The sequence below is a fragment of the Andrographis paniculata genome, unplaced genomic scaffold (assembly GCF_009805555.1).
Source record: "Andrographis paniculata isolate CXL003 unplaced genomic scaffold, ASM980555v1 Contig65END, whole genome shotgun sequence".
Classification (NCBI taxonomy): domain Eukaryota; kingdom Viridiplantae; phylum Streptophyta; class Magnoliopsida; order Lamiales; family Acanthaceae; genus Andrographis; species Andrographis paniculata.
Genome location: NW_026137601.1, coordinates 914,057 through 939,070, shown reverse-complemented (window position 1 = coordinate 939,070; position 25,014 = coordinate 914,057). Strand labels below are relative to the sequence as shown.

The 25,014-nt window shown below is 36.9% G+C and overlaps 4 protein-coding genes across 8 annotated transcripts; 2 read left to right on the top strand and 2 right to left on the bottom strand.

Moving 5' to 3' along the window:
• The first annotated feature begins 408 nt into the window (after window positions 1-408).
• Window positions 409-14,206, top strand: LOC127262070 (mediator of RNA polymerase II transcription subunit 13). 4 transcript variants are annotated; one of them, XM_051290579.1, is made up of 23 exons: window positions 409-640; window positions 897-1,095; window positions 2,301-2,374; window positions 2,684-2,823; window positions 2,936-2,989; window positions 3,127-3,214; window positions 3,288-3,371; window positions 3,655-3,732; window positions 3,850-3,926; window positions 4,968-5,046; window positions 5,240-5,560; window positions 5,936-5,995; window positions 6,077-6,317; window positions 6,589-6,840; window positions 7,112-8,461; window positions 9,022-9,292; window positions 9,373-9,487; window positions 9,820-9,907; window positions 10,072-10,150; window positions 10,678-10,970; window positions 11,583-12,663; window positions 12,767-13,138; window positions 13,282-14,206. In XM_051290579.1, the coding sequence occupies exons 2-23, from the start codon at window positions 1,072-1,074 to the stop codon at window positions 13,905-13,907; spliced, it is 5,847 nt and encodes a 1,948-aa protein (XP_051146536.1). In that variant the 5' UTR covers window positions 409-640; window positions 897-1,071; the 3' UTR covers window positions 13,908-14,206. The 4 variants fall into 4 exon arrangements, with proteins under 4 accessions (XP_051146536.1, XP_051146535.1, XP_051146533.1 ...); XM_051290578.1 differs by having other exon boundaries at window positions 2,903-2,989; window positions 6,086-6,317; XM_051290576.1 differs by having other exon boundaries at window positions 2,903-2,989.
• A 264-nt stretch (window positions 14,207-14,470) lies between these two features.
• On the bottom strand, window positions 14,471-16,943 carry LOC127262185 (arabinosyltransferase RRA2-like). Its single transcript, XM_051290753.1, has 2 exons — window positions 16,669-16,943; window positions 14,471-15,927 (listed from the first exon to the last, which is right to left on the bottom strand). The coding sequence occupies exons 1-2, from the start codon at window positions 16,810-16,812 to the stop codon at window positions 14,791-14,793; spliced, it is 1,281 nt and encodes a 426-aa protein (XP_051146710.1). The 5' UTR covers window positions 16,813-16,943; the 3' UTR covers window positions 14,471-14,790.
• An 809-nt stretch (window positions 16,944-17,752) lies between these two features.
• On the bottom strand, window positions 17,753-20,031 carry LOC127262187 (HVA22-like protein k). Of its 2 annotated transcripts, XM_051290756.1 has the most exons (9): window positions 19,853-20,031; window positions 19,389-19,447; window positions 19,101-19,198; window positions 18,772-18,823; window positions 18,610-18,673; window positions 18,345-18,440; window positions 18,183-18,255; window positions 17,921-18,073; window positions 17,753-17,819 (listed from the first exon to the last, which is right to left on the bottom strand). In XM_051290756.1, exons 1-8 carry the CDS (start codon window positions 19,883-19,885, stop codon window positions 17,925-17,927), a joined length of 624 nt encoding a protein of 207 aa, XP_051146713.1. In that variant the 5' UTR covers window positions 19,886-20,031; the 3' UTR covers window positions 17,753-17,819; window positions 17,921-17,924. The 2 variants fall into 2 exon arrangements, with proteins under 2 accessions (XP_051146713.1, XP_051146712.1); XM_051290755.1 differs by having other exon boundaries at window positions 17,753-18,073; window positions 19,853-20,030.
• Window positions 20,032-20,235: 204 nt separating this feature from the next.
• On the top strand, window positions 20,236-23,232 carry LOC127262186 (uncharacterized). Its single transcript, XM_051290754.1, has 8 exons — window positions 20,236-20,554; window positions 21,295-21,764; window positions 21,857-21,929; window positions 22,010-22,090; window positions 22,218-22,281; window positions 22,502-22,589; window positions 22,683-22,767; window positions 22,965-23,232. Exons 1-8 carry the CDS (start codon window positions 20,462-20,464, stop codon window positions 23,001-23,003), a joined length of 993 nt encoding a protein of 330 aa, XP_051146711.1. The 5' UTR covers window positions 20,236-20,461; the 3' UTR covers window positions 23,004-23,232.
• Window positions 23,233-25,014: the final 1,782 nt, after the last annotated feature.

Sequence of the window (25,014 nt, the reverse complement as noted above, 5' to 3'; positions counted from 1 at the left end):
GCCTCAACAGGAGTGATTTGAAAAATTTTATACTTACTCTTGATTTATAATTATTTTATTATATAATAATTATTTTTATTAATATATTTTTTAATTATTTATTAATTCTATTTTAAATATTATTTAGAGTAATATTTTTAGATAAATTCTTATATATATTAGTTATTTTTTAAAATATTATATTATATCGTAGATACTAAAATTAATATGAACAAATTAAGCAAATTCAAATATTAAATGTAATAAAATTGAAAGAATACGTCACCCTACATACTAAATAAATAAACAATTGAAAATTTCCTTGGTTTGTTTGTCTTCTTAAAAAATAAAATAAAATAAAATAAAAACCGATGATTAAAAAAAATAAAATAATAATAAATATAAAAAAACCCTTACAAGATGGTTGCGTTGCACCGGTTACACGGTGCACAGGCATAAAAAAGGAAAAATCTTTACCTATTTCTTGGGAGAAGGAAAGAAGAACGAAACCCACGACCACCACCGCCACGACGTCCCCCGCCCAGATTGAGATTGAGCGACGATCAGTACCGTCGCTCCATAAAATTACTGTCGGAGCAACTAACGCCGAATTGATTTTTCCTGTCTGCGGTGGTTCAAGAATTGCCGCCGCCGGACTGCGGTAAGTGAATTTAATCTAATTTTGTTTTTGGTGACAATTAAGGGAAATCTCGAAATTGATTTTCTGATTTTGCGGCTGGGCTGGGCAAATGCTCTGTTTAAGTCAGTACCAGTTCGCGTCTCCACGTGTTTACTTTTTGCTCGCGCTTTCACTTAGATTCCTAAAATTATCGTAGTATCAGATCGGAGCTGTTTCAGCACGTTGTTGTAGCTGGTCCGAGGGATTCATTTTTTTCGATGAATTATTGCGTGTGTAGGTTTCTATCGGAGAAAGGACTGCATAAACTGCCCGACTTAAGTTTAAGCTCGAGTTCAGCTTTCCAGTAGTCGATCGCGCTGGACTTAGCTTAGCAGGTGTTTGATATGACGTATAAAGTCCAATAACTGTGGTGGACGGTGAAGAACATTTCCTTAGCTGAAGGCTAACTGCAGATGTGGACTAATATATTCAAAATCGTAAGTTCTTGCATGCTTTTTTTGGCTGCATATTTAGTTTATGTTAGGAAAGGATCCTGTTCCAACTTAAAACCTTAAAACCAATTGGTGATAAGTGGCTTCACCCTTGAGAGTCTTAACATTTCTTGAAATGATACCATGTTAAGGAAGTATTCAAGTTCCAACTTAAAACTAATTGCCCTTCCCCCAAATATTTCTTCCAATGTGGAATATATGACAGTTTTAACATTTTTTTAGAATTCCAGTTACAGTAGAATATCAATCTAAGTTATCCTTCTTTTGTTTTTTGGTTAGTTCTTGATGCTTACTATGCTTATTTTTATTATTTAGATTGGTTTTTAGGACTTGGCACTTTCTCAAATCCAGTTTCTTCTTCCTCTTTACATAAGGTCTATAAAGGCACTGTCTGTGTATATTGTAAACTGTGGTTCCTGAAGTTGCTTGTCATATTTGGTTGTCACCCATAGCTTGCTTAAAGTTCTATAGTTTAAGTTAAACTAGTACGGATGAGAAAACCTTTCCAAAAATTATTTATGCTACACCAACCAAAATGAGTTGTGTGCCATCAGCAATACTTATATTATAGTGTTGGTTATTTTTTGAATTGTATTAGGTGTCAGCTTACAGGGGAACTTCATGGCTTTCAGATATAGGTTTTCTTTTACCTTCTTGAGAATCTTTCTTTGTTGTCATGGCATATATATATATATATATATTCCATTCTTTTATTCCTTTCCATTGATATGATAAAGTCAGTAATTTACTTGGATAATAGGGATACTTTGAATAAGTGACTGCTTTTTGCACTGATAGACATTCAACCCACACCTGTATTATACCTTTATGGGGAACCTATGAAAATATCATGGAATTAGATCTGTCAAAACTGACAGTTTTTATTTGCTCACTAAGTGTGCTGAAAATTTTCCACTGTTGCTAGCTGGTGTGGATTGGAAAATTATAATTTACTCTGCTGAGTTCTTAAGTTCTTGCTTAGGCACTGTGTATTGATATCAGCAATTTCTTCCCACACCTGTATTATTTTCTGTGTGACAGCTACATATTTTGATTTTATTATTTTACAGGTAATGTATAATACATTATAGTTTGTCTCTTTTTCTCATGATTTTTTCACCTCTAGATAATGAATTTATTTTCTATTTTTTAATATATCTCCGTCTGAACAATCTTGTTTGACTTTCCAGGGAGGTTTGCATCAGATATCATGGTTTCAGTTTATTCCCAATGACTTTGAATTCAGTGCACTGTCTGATAAGAGGTATACTTGTGGATTCACTTTTGTTTGTTGGGCTGTGATTTATGAGTAATGGGAAAGTTTGTTTTGTAAATAACTATTGTTAGTGATCCAAGTGGTCATTTAACTCGGTTAGGACTTTGAATTTCTGTGTACCTAACTTGTTTAGATGTTTGGCATTTATGAGGAAGGTTATAATTAATTGAATTACTGGACTCCGGACTTAAGTCTTACACTTGCAAGTATACTGGTTGTAGCTGTCAAGGAGCACTCAAATGCTTATATGCTTTGAATATAAGTTTATTGCTAACTCCATATACTTGATGTATGAAGTGTTAAAGTGGACCAAAAAGAAGTAGCAAATGAGGCAGTGCTTTCGGCACATCTGCAATTGCAGAAGGAAGAGCTTCTTAGCTCGTGGACAAATTGTTTTATGGGACCTTGGGACCCGTCCCAGGGCTTACATAATCCTGGTAAAAATTAAGGGTTACATTATGTTGAGACATAGCTTCTGTCCGTGTCTGATTTCTGGCTACTTCTTTTGTTGTGTAGATGAAAAAATTAAGCTCTGGCTCTTTCTCCCAGGCCAGCACTCCTGTGTCATTGAGAATGCAAGGCCTGCTGTTGCTAGATTGAGAGGTATTTTATCTTGCTTGATGAATGGTTTGGAAAGTTTACCCTTTTCCACTTCACATATTATGCTGCATTTTCTACTCCTTGAACCAATTAATTTTGGATATGATGCCTAAATTATATTGTGCTATTTTCCATTCAAGTTCTTGCATCTGGGCTTTGGGTAGCCCCTGGTGACTCAGAAGAAGTTGCGGCTGCTTTGTCCCTGGCATTGAGAAACTGTATAGAAAGGTTATTCTTTCCCCTATTGTGATTGATTCACATGGATGATCATTAATTAACTGTGTTCTTATTCATTTGACAGATCTCTTAAAGGGCTTTCCTACCTGCGGTTTGGTGATGCATTTTCAAAATATCATCCATATACCCAGAATGAAGAATTATTTAGGTTACTATTTGGCGCTAATAATGTTTGGACTTATGTATCTTAATGATACTTTATTATTCGAATGATGAGCAGTAAACAGTATCAAATGGATTTATGCAATAGTTCCTTGGGTGTTTGTACTTTCCGTCCTGCTAAATTGTGAATATTTATGTCCTTTTTTTTCCCCTATCTTTTGGCTAAAATTTTGCATCTCAGACTGGAGATCCTTTTTTTTTGCGAAGAAGTCATTGTGATTGAGAAGTTGTGGGAGACCTAATGCAGAAGTTCTATTATTGTTTTGTAGGCGGGGTCAACCTGTGGCAGAGTTTGTCTTTGCTGCTACGGAAGAAGCAATATTTGTTCATGTTATCATATCTGCTAAGTTAGCATCACCTTTCCTTGCTTAAACTTCTATTTTTAGTATTTCAAATTTTCTTGACACCAACACTATGTTCTCTTACAAAAGTTTCTGAACCATTTTTGTACTGCTTTCTGTTAGGCATGTCAGAGCACTTTCAGGTAGTGACATTGAACCATTTTTCAGCAGCTCTAAGAGTTCAAATGACCCTATCCCGGGTGCGTTTTTCTTGTTAACTTGATCTACTTCAAAGTTATGACCAACTTTGAAGAACATTCTCTCTGTTCTTCTATCTCAAATTGGTGAAAAATGAAGTAGGAAGATGACATAAACTTCTATCTTTGAGGCTTCTTCATACATTCCTAAGTCCTGACATATATATTGGCTGATTCTACATGAAAAGAACTGCTTTTGTGTTGCTATATCTTGTGATTTGGTAAACTAAACAGTAAATTATGATATCAGTCTGACCTATCAGAGCATTGTGCATTAAATTCCAGATTGAGGTGTCAATGTTGAAACTGTGTAATTACATTTTTATTATAGCTTTTAAGGCTGAAGTCATCACTGTGTTCCATGTGCTAGTTCTTGTCTTTTAAAAATTTTCAAATGCATGTGTTAGTATAGTTATGTTTGTTTCCAAACATATTATTTGTGCCTTGGAGACGAATCAATACCTATTTCTTATTTCTTTTAAGTTAAGGTTGCTTAAAATGCATGGAGTGCTTTCTCTGGCCTAGAAAACTTCTGAATTGAGATAGGCAACCAGAATTTGAAATTTCTTAGTTGTTTGGATTTTGGAAGTCTGAAATTTACAGCTTATTGTTTGTTTCCTAATATAAATATATTTTTAATATGGTTCTGAGTTTTTCAAGTTGATTACTGGTAATTTTATTATATCAATGGCTTGGGCCAGCTTTCTTAAAGACTGATTAGGTTGTTATTCTTTAATATGATGATTGTTTGAGTAAAGGCAGTGCCGCTAGTGAGCTTTCAATGACTTATGTCTTCGACACTCGCCTGCTACACTAAGTTCATTTATAGTTTCTCAGTTGTGCTCTAAATCTTCTTGGCTTTTCGAAATCTCAAAGTTTCTTCTGCACTTTCAAAGCAATATTATTTTGCAATTGAATGAAGTGTCGAATAAAATCCCATGTGGGTTGCATGATTTAGGATTTGAATAAGAAACAAGCTATCACAGCTTTGCAGCCTGAAAGTGATCTGTTTGAACCTTCACATTAACATGATTCATGTTGCAGTTGTGGTGTCTCCTCATGGAATGCGTGGGAAGCTCACAGGATATTGTCCTAGCGATCTTGTGAAGCAAGTCTATCTGAGGTCTGATGAACTGTATCTGACATATGTCATGCATGTGCATTGTCTTTTATTTTCTATTTTTCTGTCATTAAAGTATCTCTATTCTATGTGCTGGGTAAAAAAGAAAATCTCTTGGGGAAAGCTGAATTTCTTTGGCTTCTTTATTTTTTGCATCTTAGTTATTTTTACACTTGCTTTTCGTGTATGTGAACAGCTCTGGGAAGTTTAGAGGTTCAAGTGGAATTGTAGGTCTTCCCTATCATGTTACTCTAGGGTCTGGGCTACCTTGTCAACTGAAGGCCCAAAACTGCTATGTTGAAGTGACTATTGGCTGCCATGATAAAGCTGTAAAAAATGTAAATTTACATGGAGACTTTCCTCAGACCATGAGTACAGAATCTCCAGCTATCACTAGAGGTACTTCAAAGGGATCTTCACCCAAACTTCCACATTCGGAGAAAATGTTTATTTATCCACCCGAGGCTGTCCTAGTTCCAGTTATGCAGACTTCTTCTGCCAGATCATCTTTGAAAAGGTATTGTTATTGTTTGGATTTTGTTTTTCTTGTTGATGGACCATGACATCTTGCGGTTATCTTCGTAGAATTGATCAATATTTTGTAGTAGCACTGTGTTAATTTCTTGTTCTTAATGGTCTTCATTGGAGACATTGGAAACTCATGAAGTAGGTTCCAGTGAAAATATATAATTATTGGGGAAGTTGGATAACATTGTGAATGCTAGTTTGAATTGATTTTGTAAGCTTGTATGTCGACTCAAAGCTTCTGTTGTGTAAGATACAGATACAGGAGTCAATATATGATTTACACTAAATGTTAACCTTGGATCTATTTGTTCATATCCTAGATACATGCATGCAGAACCCGCTAACACATATATCTAATCTTCAGATTCTGGTTGCAAAATTGGGTTGGTCCAACATTGTCGGGTTCATCACTCTTTATGGATTGGTTAGCCCAAGGATTCTCAATTGTTCTTTTTCCACTTTTCACTCTCATTTTAACCCATCCTGAGTCTGCGCTTTGATTTAGTTTTGACAGTGATAACAAGGTTGATTCTTTACACGAACCAAGTGCAATTCAATCTCATCGTGGTTATCGTAGCAGTAGTAACAGCAACAGTAGTAGCAACGGTAGTATAAGCAGCTCTTCCACTGACACAGATCAAAAGACATTAGGTGCTGGCGATTTAGAGGCAGATGCGGACTCTATAATGTCACGGCAATCTGGTTTATCTTCATTAGGTCAAGTGCAGAACAATGGCCCCCAATTGGTAAATTCCTTTCTCTTTCTAGAGGTTTTTAGGATCTGGAAAATAGTTTTTATAGCCTGTTTCTGTTTTCAGGACTTCTATGCCAAGACGAATAGATGTTAAAATAGCCGCTAATTCCATAATTTTCCTTCCCCTGGGTATATGCTTTAAGTCTGTTGCTGTTTTTTTTAGAATCACAGAACTTGAGTAAATCCAAACTTAGCTTTCACTTTTGATTTGAGTTTTTGTAAGTAAGTGCAATCACACAACCTCTTCATTATTGTGTGCTCAGGGTTCTAAAAGGTCACGAGCAGGGGCTTCAGATTCATTTGGTCAAGCAGGTGTGGTTTTAAATCCTTCAATGAGTGATTGTGGTGCCATGGAAAACAATGTGTCAGTTTCTGGGATTGCAAGTGAACAAATTGGATCTCATTGGGGATGGGATGAGGGTGATAGCGGCATCGGAATGGATATTCAAGCACTGCTGTCAGAGTTTGGTGATTTTGGCGATTTTTTTGTGAATGATACATTGCCTTTTGGGGAGGTAATCCTCTTTGTACTGGTCTTACAGCTCAACTAGATTATAACACGAAGGGGGTCTTTGATATTCTAGCCAGTAGCTTTCTTTCTATACTTGTGGCAACTAATGCCTAAATATGTGCGGGGATCTTTGATATTCATATCTGATCAGTCATGCTATAAAGCATATAGGACAACTGAATATAATTCTATGCTAGCCAATATCGTAGAAGTTCTAATTATGATTCCTGCTAATATTATTTGAATAACAGCTTGTTTTTCCTTGTTACCTGAAGCCTCCAGGGAGTGAAGAGTCTCATGCTCCCATGCCTCCTCCACCTGAAGGTGTTGAGTTTGGTAGCAGTCCCAGTAATTCAATGATGGATGTGTCAGATCAGATGCTCTTGCCTGGAGGTTTTACTACATTTGATAGCTTTAACACCCTCCAAGCCCCTGCTGCTTTGGATGATTTATCGAGCAAAGATCAAGAGGCCACAAAGAGTACTACTCCTCATCAAGTTACTTCCAGTCTGCCATCTTTCAGTACCGAGTTTGATCATGTTGTGAAGGCCGAAGCATTGATGACATTTGCTCCAGAATATGGGGCAGTGGACACCCCTAAGAGTGATATCTCATCTGTAATTTTCCGAAGCCCATATATACCAAAATCTTGCAGAGTGGATTCTGCTTCAAGCTCTAACAATTATAAATACTCTGCAACACCACCGTCTTCTCCTTGCTGTGATGGATCTGATGAGAAGTCCATTTTGCCTGCAAGTAGGAATGCGTGTGCAGAAATTAAGGACTCTGGTGTTTTTTCAAAATCAAAGAAATATTACACCCATGTTGAAAGAGGGAAGCATCGACTTGGCGGAAGTAGTGACAACTTTTCTAAAGGTGAGTTTGGAACTGTATTGCCCCAGGTTTCTGTTTTTAGTCAAACAAATGCCAAACCTGTCCAAACAGTAGCAACTGAAGGCTCAACAAGAGAAGATAACATTCTTTCATCGTCAAGGACTGCCCTAGCTACAGAAATTGATTGTTTAGCGTGCCAAGCCTCCATGTGTAGGCTACGGCATACACTACTGTCCTCTAACCTAACTGGTGGCTTGGGTGGGTTGTCTGGAAGTAGTACTGCAAATCAAACTCATGTTGATTCAAGCACTATTATTGATAGTGTTTCAAACAAATCTGAGTTGAAAAAGGAAATCCTTCCCATGCGAATAGCTGGTGATATTGATGGAGGAATAATGGATGGTCCTTTGAGTGCACCTGTTGGTGTGTGGCTACCTGTTAGTATGCCTAAAGTTACTAAAACGAGTACCTCAAGTATGGAAGTTTGCTCTTCCATGTCACATAAGTCATTTATGGAAGAAAACATGATTTCCTATGGACTACGAAAACCACTTCAGGAACTTCTTGATGGCATTGCTTTACTTGTCCAGCAGGCCACTTCATTTGTTGATGTAGCACTGGATGCTGATTATGGTGATGGCCCTTATGGATGGCTTGCACTTCAAGAGCAGTGGAGGCGGGGATTTTCCTGTGGTCCCTCTATGGTGCATGCTGGTTGTGGGGGACTTTTGGCTTCTTCTCATTCCCTGGATATTGCTGGCATGGAGCTTGTTGATCCCCTTGCAGCTAATGTAAGATTTGGCTGTCATTGGAATTTATCTTCTTGAATGGTTGATTTATTGATATCAAAATTTTGATTTCTTTTGAAGACGTGTTTGTCCATTTTTCTGTAGTTGTCCTTGTTTCCTCAAACACTTCTTTTTTTTCTTGGTGTGGGTTCGTACAATGCTTCTTTCCTATCCTCTGTTTTAGTGTGCATCTTGTAAAAGGATTTATTTTTTCCTGTCATATTTACCTTAGCCATAATTTATAAAAAGGCGAGAAGGATCACAACACCTACTTTGATTCATATGTTTATTGGTTAAGAATTTTCATGTAGCCAGAATGATTCTGTGCATTGGGTATTATATTTGGTTCTCCACATTTTAGAGTACACAGAGGCACAATGCATCAAGACAGTTGGTTGAATCTAGTTTGTAAACATTTTATTTTCTGAATTTGACAAAAAGTTTGGATGTGAGGACTATTTGAGATAGCTTGCCTTCTGCCATTTAGATCAAAGCTGTAGAAAGTCCTCCCAGTTACACAAATGACAGAAGGATTCTAACGAAAAATCTCATCTCATTTTCAGGTTCAGGCATCTTTAACTATAAGTTTGCTTCAGTCAGATATAAAAGCAGCCCTGAAATCGGCCTTCAGAAGTGTAGATGGTCCTTTATCTGTTATTGATTGGTGCAGGGGTCGTAGCCCATCCAGTGAATCTGGAATGACCTGTGATGGATTTTCTGCAGAGTCTGCAGCAAGTGTAAGTGAAGGTCGAGATTCTTCTAGTATGGTAGCACTTTCTGTTGGAGAGCCCATGAGCCCTTCTCTGTCAACTGGTGGAGCTTCTTCCCACAAAGGTATGATTATGCCTAATGTCTGATGAGCTGTTCACCTTGTGTTGTTGGAATTTGGAGATTAATGATATTGTTGGCCACAGCTGATGGAACCAGGGTGGATGAAGCAGGTACTTCTCTGTCAGAGTTGGATCAACAGACGGGTTCACAGTTTCGACCTACACTTGCTGTTGTTCCATTTCCTTCCATACTTCTTGGGTAAGCATGCTACCTTTTACTTTTGTAATGATCTTTCCAATTCTATCTGCTTCACTTAGTACACTGAACATGTTGCATGGGTGATGTGAAGTTTGTATTCATATTTGCCCTACTTAAAAATAGTTTTGTGTGTTTGTGTGTGTGTTTTCCTTTTAAACTGTTTATAATTAGAATTTGCGTGGGCATCAACTTAGTTGTTTGTGTACATGCCCTGGGTTGGTAAAACTTAACCTACTAAAATTTAAAACATTGGCCTGCCTCTGTCTTGTACATTTAATTTTGGATGGTTATAACTATATTTCATATCAGAGGCTAAGATTAAGTTAATGCAGGTACCAAGACGATTGGCTGAAAACATCTGCTAGTTCCTTGCAACTCTGGGAAAAGGCTCCTTTTGAACCATATGCAACAGCCAAACATGTATGACTTGATGAATTTATTCCCAATCAACTTGATTGGTGCACATCCACTTTCTGAGTTTTCTAATTTTTATTTTGTTCAATGTTATTAAGGGTTTGGTAATTTCTATTACTTTGTATACTTCCTACTATGACTAAATTATTCTATCTATTATTTTCTTGTAGATGAGCTACTATGTTGTGTGTCCAAATATAGATCCTCTCACCACAGCAGCTGCAGATTTTTTTCTGCAACTTGGAACTGGTTAGTGTTGTTGATTGTTTCTATTTTCCCATGTTTTTTTGTTAAGAGTCTTGGTTGTGTATGATCACTTTGGTTGACTATTAATGATGGTTTATATGATTTTGGTCAAGTTTCTAAAATGTCAACACACATGCCTTTAGCAGTTCAATAGTAAAGTGTAGGTAGTTTTTCTTGTACGTTATAGAAACTAATATTTTCCTTTGAATAGATAGGCTTATGCTTAATAGGTGGTTTTAAGAACTCTGAGTAAACTAGCTTAAGATTTTTGCTGACATTTTTATAACAGGGTTATCTAGAAACAATTTAACTTCTGCTACTTGGTTTCCTCTTTAAGCAATATTTTTTTTAAGAAAGGAAGCTTCCATTACAAACAAAAACCTCTATGTCTTATCTCATCAAATTGTTCGTATTTTTAGAGTTTGCTGTTATCAATTAATTTTTTGTACTCTGGGCTTAAGAAATTATTGTTAATGGTGAGTTGTCTGGATCTTATCACTTTGTCTTTCTAACTAAATGTCTACCTGCAGTTTATGAAACCTGCAAGCTTGGCACACATGTACCCCAAAGTATTGGGAATGAAATGGAGATAGATTCCGGGAAAACAACCCCTGGATTTGTCCTTCTTGATTGCCCCCAATCGATGAAGATAGATACCAATAATGCATCCATGTTGGGATCAATCAGTGATTATTTTCTCTGCCTTTCCAATGGCTGGGATCTGACTAGTTATTTAAAGACACTGTCAAAGGTTCTCAGAACCTTGAAATTTGGTTCATCTGCAAATGCCAATGCCAAGGAAGGAAATGGTGGACCGTGCACTGTAAGTTTTGGATGATGTTATATGCTTGTTTCTCCTAATCATTATGGTAGTATATTTCGTCAGTGCATGATTATGATACTGGTTATGAGTTTTTCCATGTTCAATATATAAAATCCACAACCTGGTGGTTTGGTCCCTGATCCCATTGCTACTACTTAAACTCTGCCCTCGTAGTGGGAACTGGGAAACAGTTGCATTCATGATAAACCTAAGTTAGTTCCATGTTGGTCTGTGTAATTCTGTTATCTATTTTTTGCACACTTGTTCTTGCTATGAACCAGCCGCTAGGGCTTCATAGGCATAAATAGTGTTAATAGGCATAACATTGCTTCGAACTTTCTTGTGTCTTTGACGGCTACTGCTTGCGACACAGTAGTTCACGCTGTACTTGATTGTTTCTTTTGTTTAGTAAAGTTCTCTTCTATCAGTTTCAATTATTTGTATAATTGGAAATTCTTCGGTGACCAATGACTATCTGATGAAGTGGCTGCCGATGTTGCAAAATATATCAGCTTTATATTCCTTTCCTCTTGCTCTTCTTCAATGGTGCCGTGTGATCTAGCAATTGAATTAGCTAATAATTTTGAACTTCCTTTTCATTTGTTGATTCAGGTTGTCTATGTAGTGTGCCCCTTCCCGGAGCCTCTTGCAGTTCTACAGACTGTGGTTGAATCTTCTGTAGCCATTGGATCAGTCGTTAGGTCTTCAGATATAGAAAGGAGATCTATGATGCACAGCCAAGTAGCCAAAGCATTGAGTTACCCTGCTAATGTAGACGAGTCAATTTCAAATGTTTTGACTCTTACAGGATTTAGCATCCCAAAGTTGGTATTGCAGGTTGTCACGGTTGATGCTGTTTTTAGAGTTACTAGTCCCATGTTGAATGAGCTAACTGTCTTGAAGGAAATCGCTTTCACCGTTTACAATAAAGCCCGGCGATTTTTCCGGGCCTCAGGTGAGACCACACAGTCATTATCCGTTCAAGAAAGATCTCACTCTGTTATGATGCAAATGGCCTCACCAGTTTCTGGTATGTGGAAAGATTGTGTCGGTGCTCGGCTTGTGGGGGCTCCTCTTCAAAGAGATAGTGAGCTCGATGCAAGCTTGAGACCGGGTGCTTGGGAAAGCTCATGGCAAAGAAGTGGTGCCCTTGGATGCGATCCCAACAAACCCGGAGATGCATTTCCTCTGGATGAAGTTCGATGTTTGTTCGAGCCACTTTTTATTCTTGCAGAACCTGGCTCCTTAGACCGTGGGTTGTCTCCATTTTTGGGAAGTACAGTTGATTCGTCGAAACTATTATCAGATGATTGTGCAAGCACTAGCTTTGTGCAGAGTTCTGCAGGAAGTGGCGACAATGGCCCTGCCTCTCAGCCTGATTCAATGGATTCAGACAGTTTTGCATCTGGCCATCAAAGAAAACTCCCGAGTCTTCACTGTTGTTATGGATGGACTGAAGATTGGCGTTGGATGGTTTGCATTTGGACAGACTCGAGAGGAGAATTGCTCGACAGTTTTGTTTATCCCTTTGGAGGGATCAGTAGTCGGCAAGATACAAAGGGCTTGCAGTCACTATTTATTCAGCTATTGCAACAAGGGTGCCAGATTCTTCAGGCCTGTTCTCCCGATGTTGCAAAGCCTAGAGATCTCGTTATCACCCGAATCGGTTGTTTCTTTGAGCTCGAGTGTCAAGGTATTTTCACAACTGCTCCATTTTTATGCCTAAATCTTCACTTCCCATTTACCAATAGGGTCTCCATGTTATGAATCTTGAAAACTGGCTTGTATTTCTGCAGAGTGGCAGAAGGCCTTGTATGCAGCCGGGGGTTCCGACATAAAAAAGTGGTCTCTGCAATTACGTCGATCTCTGCCTGATGGAATCCCTGGCAGTAGCAATGGCGGTTCTCTGCAGCAGCAGGAAATGAGTTTAATGCAGGACCGAACACTTGCTCCTCCTCCAAATCCCTTATACAGTTCGTCGCCCAAGGCTCCCACTTACATGAAAGGTGGAGTCGCACAGTCGTCTTCCCGGAAGCAATTACTGGCTGCGCATCCAGCGCTGGACAATTCGAAGGGCTTGCTGCAGTGGGTGCAGAGTATCAGTTTTGTATCGGTCTCTATTGATCATTCCTTACAGCTTGTTCATCAAGCAGATTCAACATCTCCCGGTACGTATTATATCCTTTTCTTTTTTTGACTCTCTAGTCACTGTTAACCATAACTAATTACTGTGTCGAACTAAAGGTCGTCTAAGCTATAGTTTTCATGTTTATCTGGGAATATTTTGTCTAATACAAGCCTTGGTTTGAAGCAGGGGCGGCGAGTCAAGGTAGTGCCACATCGGGCCTATCAGGCTACCTCGAGGGATACACGCCCGTCAAGTCTCTCGGCTCAACTTCTGCTTCCTATGTCCTGATCCCGTCACCAAGCATGCGTTTCATGCCTCCCTCCATTCTCCAGCTCCCGACATGTCTTACTGCCGATTCCCCTCCGCTCGCCCATCTCCTACACAGCAAAGGCTCTGCAATCCCCTTGTCCACCGGCTTTGTAGTATCCAAAGCCGTACCCTCAATGAGGAAAGATCACAGAAACCAGTCGAAAGAAGAGTGGCCCTCGATACTTTCTGTCAGTCTAGTCGACTACTACGGAGGCAATATTTTCAGCCAGGACAAGTTAGTGAAGGGTGTCGTCAACAAACAGACAGTAAGCCGGGGCATGCCTTCATCCGAGGCTAAAGATTTCGAGGTTGAGACACACATAATCCTCGAAGCAATAGCCGCCGAGCTCCATGCCCTGTCGTGGATGACGGTAAGTCCTGCGTATTTGGAAAGGCGATCCGCCTTGCCTTTCCATTGTGACATGGTTCTGAGACTCAGAAGACTCCTACATTTCGCGGATCAGGAACTGTCGAAGCTTCCGGATAAGGCACAGGTGTAGTAATATAAGATAAATCCAATCCTACCACAGTGAGGGATAGTTTTGTTGTCCATGTCATGCTCATCAGCATAACTTATTTTGTTAGTTTTAGGGTTGGAACTCGGTGGATGAAGTGAGGAAGACTTGTTTGTGCTTATTTAGGTTAGAACTGAACGTCAGCAGCAGTGTTGCTGTTGATTATGGTAGAAATTGATGGTCAGGATATATAGCTTATATGATTGAAGAAATCTCACTTACTGCACAGTCAATCCAAGTGTGTAAATAATATTTATTGGATTTAGTTGGTATTATCTGGTTAATTGTGTTTCAGTATCTTTTTTGCTTTGAGCTGATAATTTTTTATAGAGTTTTTAAAGCAGTGATTGAATATGAAATTTTATCTAGTTTAGGAGTTGAATATTTTAGATGATTAAATATAGTTTAATAATTATTTTATACTACATAATTTATCAACTTGAATAAGTTCAGCCATATAATCCAATTCCTATTCTTAGAACGGTTCTTGAGAACATATATATATTGTGCTGATTGGACAACATAATTCTTATCTAATACAATATATATTGTGCTAAATAAAAACATATACTATCAATTCATGCAATATGCATTTAAATAAAAGCATATGCTACAGTGCTGTATAAATATATTTTGTATTGAAATTATGTTTCACGTGTTACATCGTGTGATAAAATTTAGCATAGTAACAGCAACAAAATAGTGCTTAAAGAAACCAAATACATTGCCATTTAACTTAAAAGAACAATTTATCACGTATCCATCTTAATAGCATGCTTACTACTACTAACATAGAGACCATATAACTCAAGTGTAAAACCAACTCTTTCAAATCAAAAAAGTTAGTTAAGCCAACGTACCGAAATCACTACTCGGAGCCATCCGGAAACGAATCCAGAGCATCACGCTTCCCCTTCACGTAGTAATCGACCACTGCTTTCATTCGGTCAAGCTTATCCGGGTGATAATTCACATGAACAATCACCGGCTTCATTTTCTTCAGCACTGCATCTTTTCTAATCGTCTTGAACAGAACCTTACTGTTCATAAACATATAGTAATCCATAGTCCTTCTCGAAGCATGAAGCCCTTCATAACCAGGATGAGACGGGAAGACCAGCTCTTCATTGAATACGGCTTGATCCCAAGCATTCTCCCGGGATAGCCTTCTAGACACACGATCTAGAAGTTCTATCGCGGGGATTGTTGGCCTTATGTGAAAGAATCCAGAATTATAAACCCATATCCTCATTGTATGGGCAAACCTTGCCCACCCCATTTCAGGTTCATCCAAAACATGGTTGTATCCATAAGCTGTCTCGTTGTCATGGCCATCAGACATGGACTCTATGTCTGAGTCCCTGTAGAGATATTTGAATGGATTTTGTAAGTGGACTATGTCGACGTCTGAGAGGAGAACACTGTAGCCAAGCTGCAAGAACTCTCTCAAGATCCTAAATTTCAATCCTGAGACAGCATGGTTTCCTCCACCTCTTGCAATGGATTCGAAGCCATCATCGTATTGGTCATTTTTGGCATCTCCATGTGCTCTTTTATACACCGGGACATCCCTTGATAGGCAGAAACTTTCAATTTTTTCGTCCAAAGCATAAACCAAGTAGTTGGGTATTCCTACACGTTTGATGTTTGTGAACCATACCTCCAATTCGTCTTTAACGTTAGAATTCGCAAGTGAGACGATGAGCTCATGGTTCACAGAAACTTTTTGCAATATTTTGGCTAACCTTGGGTTCACAGACTTATCAGGTCTGACTGTGGGGTTGGTTCTCAGGCTCTTCACGGCTCCGAATGGACCAGCTTTTTTTTGAACCCCCAAATCCAACAGTCGTTTCTGCTCGTTGGCTTTCCCTTGTTCCGCCAACCGGACCTTCTCCGTGAGATCCCTAATTTGCTCTTTCAGCACTGCCTGTTCTTCTGTTGCAGCAACGTACTTTGATTTCAATATGATGAGTTGATCTGAGGACTTGCATGAAGTGGTAGGAACCTATGGAAATTTGAGGATTCATATATGTGAAATAAATTAGCTAGGAGAGTGTTTAGATCTGTGATAACAAACTAAGAAGAGCCAATCATTAAAGCTGTCATTGTCAATAACTAATGCTTATTTAGAAGAAATATAGAGAAGAAATAAATTCCAATATATAGTTTTAGGTTTTACTATGTTAATCAAAAGGAGGTATTAGTTTTACACGCTAGTATATCATTTTCTCTTTGGTTTGGAAAAAAGAACAAAAAAATTGAATCACAACCTAAAAAACAATGGCTGGATCTGCAAAAAGTTGAATTCCCCGAATATTCAAAAGCAGTGCGATACTTCATTACTAATAAAAGCAACAAACAGTTAACAGAGAGGATGAGTTCAGCTTCATTTACATCAACAAACAATCTAGAGTCAGCATCGTGTTTTCAACTCAATCAATTGATAAAAAAATCTATACACACAAATACGAACTGTAAGCAGTTAATAAGTTGAATTCCCCAAATATCTAAAAGCAGTCGCAGAGAAAACCGCGGAAGGAATTTGCTCCCATGGAAAACGATACTTCATTACGAATAAAAGCAACGAACAGTTAACAGAGAGGATCGAGTTCGATCAGCTTCATTCACATCAACAAACAATCTCGAGCCAGCACGTGTTTTCTACTCAATCAATTGATACAAATCTATACACACAAATACAAAACTGTAAGCAGTTAATAGCATGCGAAAAGAATGTAATTAGGACCTTCAAATCTGAATTCGCAACAATTTGACGAGCTCGAGGCAATAATGAAAGAAATCCGTCGGGGTATAAAAAGGCAAAAACGCATCCAAAAAGCACTCCGACGAAGATCGCCGCAGCGATCTTAGATCGGTTACCGCCGATCATGCCGCGCACGTACGTATCTTCTCACGGATTGCATCAAACTAGCTAGCGAGAACGAAACTCGGAATTCCACTCCACTTACACCATTGCAGCAGAGAAAAGCTAATTAATTGAGTACGTACACCATGCGTTTACTTTCTGCTAAAAAACGAGCAGACTTCAATTTATAGCAAAATGACGCGTCAGAAACACGCGCCATCAATCCATTACGTCAGCTATTGCATACTGTACAGTACTGATGAGACACATATTATATATATCCATTTATTTATATAAATTTGTATATCAAATGTCAACTTTATATTATACTCCCCCTCCTTCCCTCTTGCTGTAAATTACTTTAGAAGATTTTTCTATTCATCCAATTTATTTTTTACATTAAACAACCACCTATTTATTATTTATTATTTTTTATGTTATACTAAAAAAATAATTTTAACATTAACAACTATTTATATCAATAACTATTTATATCATCATACAATCATTCAAATTAAAAAATTTTACTACTTAAATCTCAAACCAAAATTCAAACTCCGTAACAAACACACACGTCTATATCAATATTTTCCCATCTATTTAGCCAAATAGATCTTTAAATATATACTTATATTTCTCACATATATTCTACTTATCCAAAAATTACATTACTAATCCTATAAAACTCTATCAACCCTTACAAATACTACATTTTTTAATATTTTAGTAACACAATTTCTTAATTTGCTTATTAATCTAATTTTGATGCTTCAGAATTCAATCGAATAAACATAGCTTAAAAGTATCCAAAAATAAATGAACTGTGTAACAATTTTAAAAGCAGTAGACAATTATCATTACTGATAGCAAACAATTATGAAGGGAAACAAACATATATATACATCAAGGGATCGAAATGCAGATGAAGAATTCCAGAAACAAAACTAATTTGCAGATTCTCATATCTAACTATTTCTCTCATATCTAACTATTTCACCGGTCCAAGGATAACGTTCAGATAACTCCATTTCCTAAAGGAAGCAAATTTACAAGAAAAGCAATCAAGGATCTATTTCTTCGATGTAAGAAAGTCATACAATTATAAATTATGCCGTATCTTCCGGTCACAAACCAGGTCAGTCTTCATCTCCTGATTCAGAAGTTTCATCCTGCGCTGGAGGGCTTTGGGTTGCAGTACCATTTGGTGGGTCTTGGCCTCCTTGGATTGCAGAACCATTGGCAGGGCGTTGGCCCGGGTGCAAAATTTCCCGAGCAGCATGATTAGCTTTAGAGTAGAGGAATAAATCATCAATGGAGTATGTATGGTTTAAGTCATTGTCAAATGCTACTGGACAATCGAAAAAGATAACTGAAGTAAAGAGAGAAACTATTACCTGTCAGCATAATCTTTGTGAGGATTGCCCTTGCAACTTGAATTTCTGATTCATAGCTGCTCACAAATCTCGCCTGTAGAATTAGTTCGGCAGTATTATATAACTTATCGACGATTAAAAAAAAAGCTATCCAGCAGAAGAAAATCAATAGACAGTAGTCACCATTTCACCATAGCAGAAATTCACAATTTGATCGAGTCTTGACTGGTGTTTCAGGAGAAAGGGTCTCAGGTAATTCATGTATAATTGCCTAGCCCCCTGCCGAACCAGGTGAGAAATGTATCGTATATCAAAGACAAGGATAAGGTTAACAGTAAGCATTGGTAAAGATCGAATTTCAATTTACACTTTCTAGAAAATCCAAACAAAATTATTTTTGACAAGAGATGAGAGGCAAAAGCCAAAAAGAATCTTTGACCGAGCTTACATAAACAGTCGGCAGTTGAAGCCACACAAGAAATGCAAACTTCATATGATAATAGAATGGACACCTGGATTTGAATGCGAGAAGGGTAAAACAAGTGCGTCAACAAACACCAATTGTTATTTCGAGAGGAAAGGAACTAAGAAGTTGGGCTCAGAATAGTACCAGTAAATAAGTTTATCAGTGAAAATCTCAGCCAAGCTAAATGAACCATAAACTGCATCCATGAACCATGATGGTGACAATGCCAACATAAGAAGATATGCCAGAATCCCAATTTAAGCAGATAAAATAAATTAATCATTCGTTTTGGTAATATGAATTCACAAAAACTTTATCCAGGTCTATGAAGATATTGGAAATATTGGCATATTGCTCAAATCACATTGTCTAAAGTGCATGCGAACTTAAATCATTTTCATAAATTTTAGAAAAGATTCAATGAATGAAAAATGATAGGAGAGATCTGTCAAAAGTAATTTGCTTTCGCCAACCAGTCCAATACATAAGCCATTTATTTTGTTCATCTTCATCCTTCGTCTCAATGGCCTTGAATGTAGAATAAACAGGCAAGACAACACCCACAGAACAGCTGCAAATAACATGATATATTTTTATCAGTGAATCATCTATAACAGTTTCCCTTTAAAAAGATGACTTATGACTACAAACATAGAAAAATGATGACACAACTGTAAACGCTGAATTCTAAAGTGTGGAGATTCAATCCTAAAGTAGCATCAAAATCTTACATTTCCGTTATGAAAATTCAAAGCACTTACCATGCTGTCCGGACAACAATATTTGAACTAAGTGGGTTAAGAAGCAAACGTAATCCAACCTGCATAGAAAAGAAATGAGAATAACACCACCTCCCGAATTTCAGCTAGGAAACTGAAAGCAACTCAATTCATTTACATCCGTGTTGGAAGTTAACAACAAATGTACGAACATGAATGTCATCTCAAACTATCACGGAGACACACAATATTCCTCACAGCGCAGACACGCCAAGAATCTCGCCATGCTATTAACCACGAGAAGCTCACTTCAATATCTCCATCTCTTCTCATTTACGAATCGAGAATTTCAAAATTAAGAACAAGATATGCAAATATATATATAGAATACAACTCGGAAATCGCCGCAATACGAAAATTTCCAACCACACAATCCAATCACGAACAAAAATGAACCAAACGAATTTTGATTCGTCCGAAAGTCGAACGAAATCAACGCAAAGCACCTCGGTAGACATGCCGGATCCGAACAGCGCCATATTCCGCCAACGAAAAGAAATCGCCGACCGATTTCAACACCTCACTGGAATTTTCAATTTCAGAGTGAATCACAATATCGAAGGAGACGCCTTCGCACGTATTAGTAGTCAATTCAATCTCCACATCCTGGCTACGCCGCATACTTTGCCCTATTATTATTATTATTATTATTATTATTATTTTCCACCCAGTGAGTTTTGGTATTTACTTTTTGACCACGTCAAGATCTAATTCCTTAATCAATCCTAATTTACTTGCAGTAATTATTATTATTATTTATTAAATTACCTTTTTTTTAACTGAAGACGACTCTTTGTTACCAAATTAACGTCTTTAGTTTCCGTACTTGGTGGATTTACCGACACGCCGACGCGAATGGAAAAAGGTCGGTGTTTTTTCCATGTCCGCTGTACATTCGTCGCTTCCCGATTGCAACAAGGTTTGGATATATTCAAATTGACTCCACCGCCTTCCCGATCGGAATCAGAATACATTGTTTAAAAATGAAGCATCTAATTTGTTTCTGAGTTTTTGTTGTTGCGGATCAAAATCAAGCGGGGAACGGAAAGCAAAGGATGAATGCAATCAGAGACAAACTATACGATAAGCTTTCGAGTTTGTTTTCGGATTCGCAGGCGCCTAAAGAGGCGCTAGATCGAGAATCTCCGGTACTGTTCATTGCATTTTCTTTTGTGTGTTTCTGTAAGGATTTGTTTCTTTCTCGGTTTCGGATGCATTTGTTGTGGTTAGAGGCCATACCTTTGATTTGAGATTTTTAAACTTTTTGAATGTTGGAATATGTTTGGATAGAGAAACGTGAATGATATGAGAAGTGCTGTGGTTAGAGGCCATGCCTTTGATTTGAGATTTTTTAGTGATGGGAGTGTCTGTGTATGATTTGCTTTCAAAAATTGGATCTGTGTGAAGAACAATCTTGTGGTATTTGGTAGTTGGGAATGGGACTTGATGATTCTTTGCTTTTTGGGGTGTTCTAAAATCGTGCAATCCTTTTAGTGGGGTTAGTTATGGCAAAGTGAAAGGAAATTTGGTTTTAGTGGATTGTTTCATTTAGGAATATGTGATTTTTTTCCATTTTCCTAAGGGGATTATGTATATGCAATCCTCATTTCTTTTCCTCATTAGTAACCTGTTTGGCTTGCTCTTCACATATTACATATATATATATATATGTATGTATTATGTATTTCCATTGCTTAGGTAGCACTTGAGTTATGTTGGTTGAATTGAGTTAATATATAGTTATGTTCTGTTAGAAAAGATACTGAAACCTCGCCTATTTTTGGGTTTCTAGTTATGGCTTTTATGCATTTTTTCTGATTCTCCACTATTAGATGCGGTAACTGGTAAGGAATATTTCTTTTTAACCGCACGGTTTCGATGTGTGCAGACTATAAAATGCACGGAGGATGAAAAGTCACAAAGTTCTGTACTTGCTTTCTTTCTACCCTCAGCAAGTCCCAATTGGTTAAAGCAAAATTCGCCTACAAATGAGGTTCAATCTCCCCGATCAGATTCATTTAAATGGAGAAGTAGAAGCTTCTCTTTGAAAGACAAGCCCTTGGATAGGCCTATGGAAAATGACGACAGATATGGAACAAAGGAAGACATATGGTTGCATGAAGAAAACGAGAAACACAGTTCCGCCAGTGGCCATTTAGAAAATGGAGAACCAGGCTCTGGGACGAGCACAAGTGGCAGCTCTGATGTGTTCGAAGATTTCATGACCCCACATACTTTTGAGAAGCCCATGCCCGGCCTCATGGAAGAATCTCTTTTCATTACTCCTGATTTGTATCGGTTCTTCGAGGCATCCCTTCCTAATATAGTGAGAGGCTGTCAGTGGGTCCTGATGTACAGGTGAACTTGATAACCGATATCCACAAAACAATGGATATAATCCTGCTTATTCATTTTGATGTATGTGCCGTAATTTTCTGAATGAAGGGCAGTACGGTAAGAGATGGCATATCACTACAAACACTCTTCCGGAAGAGCAATGGCGCTACTGGTCCTTGTTTATTGGTGTGTTGACCTTCTTATTGTGACGTAAAATCAGATGCTTAGCTCTCCTCTATGAAACCTTATCTATGTTATTCTTGCAGATTACTGGCGATAAAAAAGGTGCTGTTTTAGGTGGGTTAATCGAATGCCCCCTGAAACCCACTGCAAAAAGGAAGTATCAAGTAGGTTATAACCTTCACTTAAATGTTAAAATTCTGGCTCCTAATTCTACTTTCTTTATGTTACTGCAATCATGTTATGTTAGTCGATGTATTTTGTTAACATATCTCTTTGTCACCAACCTTACAGGGAACAAATCAAAGCTTTGTATTCACTACACTATATGGCGAGCCAAGGATATTCAGACCAACTGGTAAGCATGTTGCATATTGGTTGCTAAACTTCTTTGTCCCTTTCTCATTTTCTTTGTTTATTTATTTTCTGTTAAGACAAGTCTCATCGATCCATATTTGCAAGCAATTGTGTTATTGGAGTAATGGGTTCAGTTAGGCAAGGGGGTCGGATACTGTGTTACACCTGTTAAGTTGGAAATTAATATTCACAGTGATTGTTGCCATTTTTGAAATGAATAGGGGCAAACAGATACTTCTATTTGTGCTTGCACGATTCACTTGCTCTCGGAGGAGGTGCAAACTTTGCTCTGTTCTTGAATGAAGATCTGTACGTTGGTTCTCCTCACTACAACCTTGCACTTGCTTTAATGTTTTATATGCTGACAAATGGATTTTATCGGCTCATCCTTTGTCTGTATAGATTAACTGGAAGAAGTGGGCCTTGTGAGACGTTTGGAAACTTGTGTCTAGCTCATGACGAGGAGTTTGAACTAAAGAATGTAGAGGTAATTATTTATCTCAGACTTTCTGTCTTCAACATTTTGAATATATATTATGGTTAGTGTCATGTGCAAATCGACGAATTTTATCCTGTGGCATTACCATAGTTTTTGTTGCAATTCTGAAACATATCCTTTTTTGTAATATTATTGCAATCCGGTAATGGTTCCCAAACCTCCTAATTGTTGTCTTCCCTTCGCAGCTGTGGGGTTTTACGCACTCGTCTCAGTACCTTCATTGAAGAAAAAGAACATATATTTTCTTCGCCCTTGGACGGTTTTACAAGGAACCGATTCTTTTATTGTATTGCATTGTGAAATAAGTTGTGGATCAGACTTATCCTAAGTTTTCAGGTGTTTTTCAACACAATTCGTTTGTAGTGAAATCTATTATTGTTGTCACAACTGTGCTTCATTGTATTTTAAAGGGTTTATTTTAAATGCCTCTATGAATGTCTTTGGCTTTATCAATTTGTATGGGCAGGGGATCCTCCAAGACAATTATGTATATATACACAGTGTCTATATATGTATGTAATATACAAATACATATGATATTATATATATATAGAAATAGTGTATATATATCACTTTGCTGAGGGGTGTGAAAGAGGCATAGAAAAGGAGATTGAGGATCTCATCCCATTTGTTTGGACTATTCAGACTATTATAATTCAAGGAATAATTTCATATAAATTCGTTTTGATCAATTCAATTTCTTTATGATTCTCCACTACTAGTTTTTTCTCATTAATTTTCTATTCTAAATTATTTATTCACTTCAACTCTTATTACCATATTAAAAAAGTTAAATACTCATATTATGCTAAAAGACTTTGTCATTAGAATTAAAAATCTAAATAAATATAAGTTAAAATTGCTTATAACTCTCATGTGATTTCGAAATTCAGTTTATTAAAATTTCTCTATACTTTAAAAATTGTATGGCACTCTTTATACTTTGAAAAACGTTGCGCATGAAACCCCGTCACCATGAAACTTTCCTCGTGTGATAAGAAGATGATTTCCTATCTATATGTTTTGCATGACATGGGGTTTTATGCAATATTTTTGAAAGTATAAATGAGCGTCGTGCAATTTTTTAAAGTAAAATGGAGATTTATGATGAGTTTCGAAACCACAAAGTGGCTTCATGCAACATTTTTTTTTTAAGTATAAGGGGACGTCATGCAATTTTTAAAGTAAAAGAGGAATTTACTTGTAGTTTCGAAACCACCTGAGAGTTATGGACAATTTTGCCTAAATATAAAACAAAAATTATTCTACAGTTCTCACATAGTATGATTTATCTCATTGATTGATCTGTAATTGTAAATTATTGGTGTATTTTATACTATTTATTTATTGTTTATAAGATTTTTAAGGTTAATGTGTTATAATATATAGTTGATACTTTTTTATCGTAATATTATTGCAATGTATAAAAAGAATGAGGACAAATTTTTTTTAGTAATTTCAATAAAAGAATGAGAAGCTATTACCACCCACTAAAAAAATTGACGATTACCATTTTAAAAATGCCGATTCTGATTTATTTGCCGATATTTACTTATTTTTAAGTATTCTTCATTTTTAATTTTTTTTTAATTTCTGTGTTATTAAAAATTTAAATTTTAAAGATGAACACACAATAATAATATTATAATTATTATTAAACACAATAAATTACATTAGTCAGTTTTGTTTACACATCCGCATTTTTCCAGCCACCGCCAAGATACGCTTCTTTCTCTCTCTCAATCAGTTTTGCTTACACATCCGCATTTTTCCAGCCACCGCCATGATACGCTTCTTTCTCTCTCAATCTTCTTTCTCCATTCTTTCATTTTCCCTTTTAATTATAAATAAATTATGCATTATTTTTATAAAACACACTTTATTTAAATTTTGAAAAAAGAATCACAAATTGTCCTAATAAAAATAAACCTAATCAATTTTAATCATATTATAAAAAAACATTAATTTTGTTATAAAAATTTTTAATCACTTTTTGATTCTAAATTGATTAAAATTTTGCCACATCAAACGTGAATAAATTTTTTTATAACAAGTATCAAAATTAATAATTTTTTTTTTATTATTATTTTTTTTTATAATAGGACAAACTTGATTGTATTTAAAGTTAATATATATATATTTTTCAGAAATAAAAACAAAGAATTCTAAACCGCCGGTTCGAACATGAGGTTTACAGGTCAGAGAATAGAGAGTCCAACCGAACCGCTAGTCTCA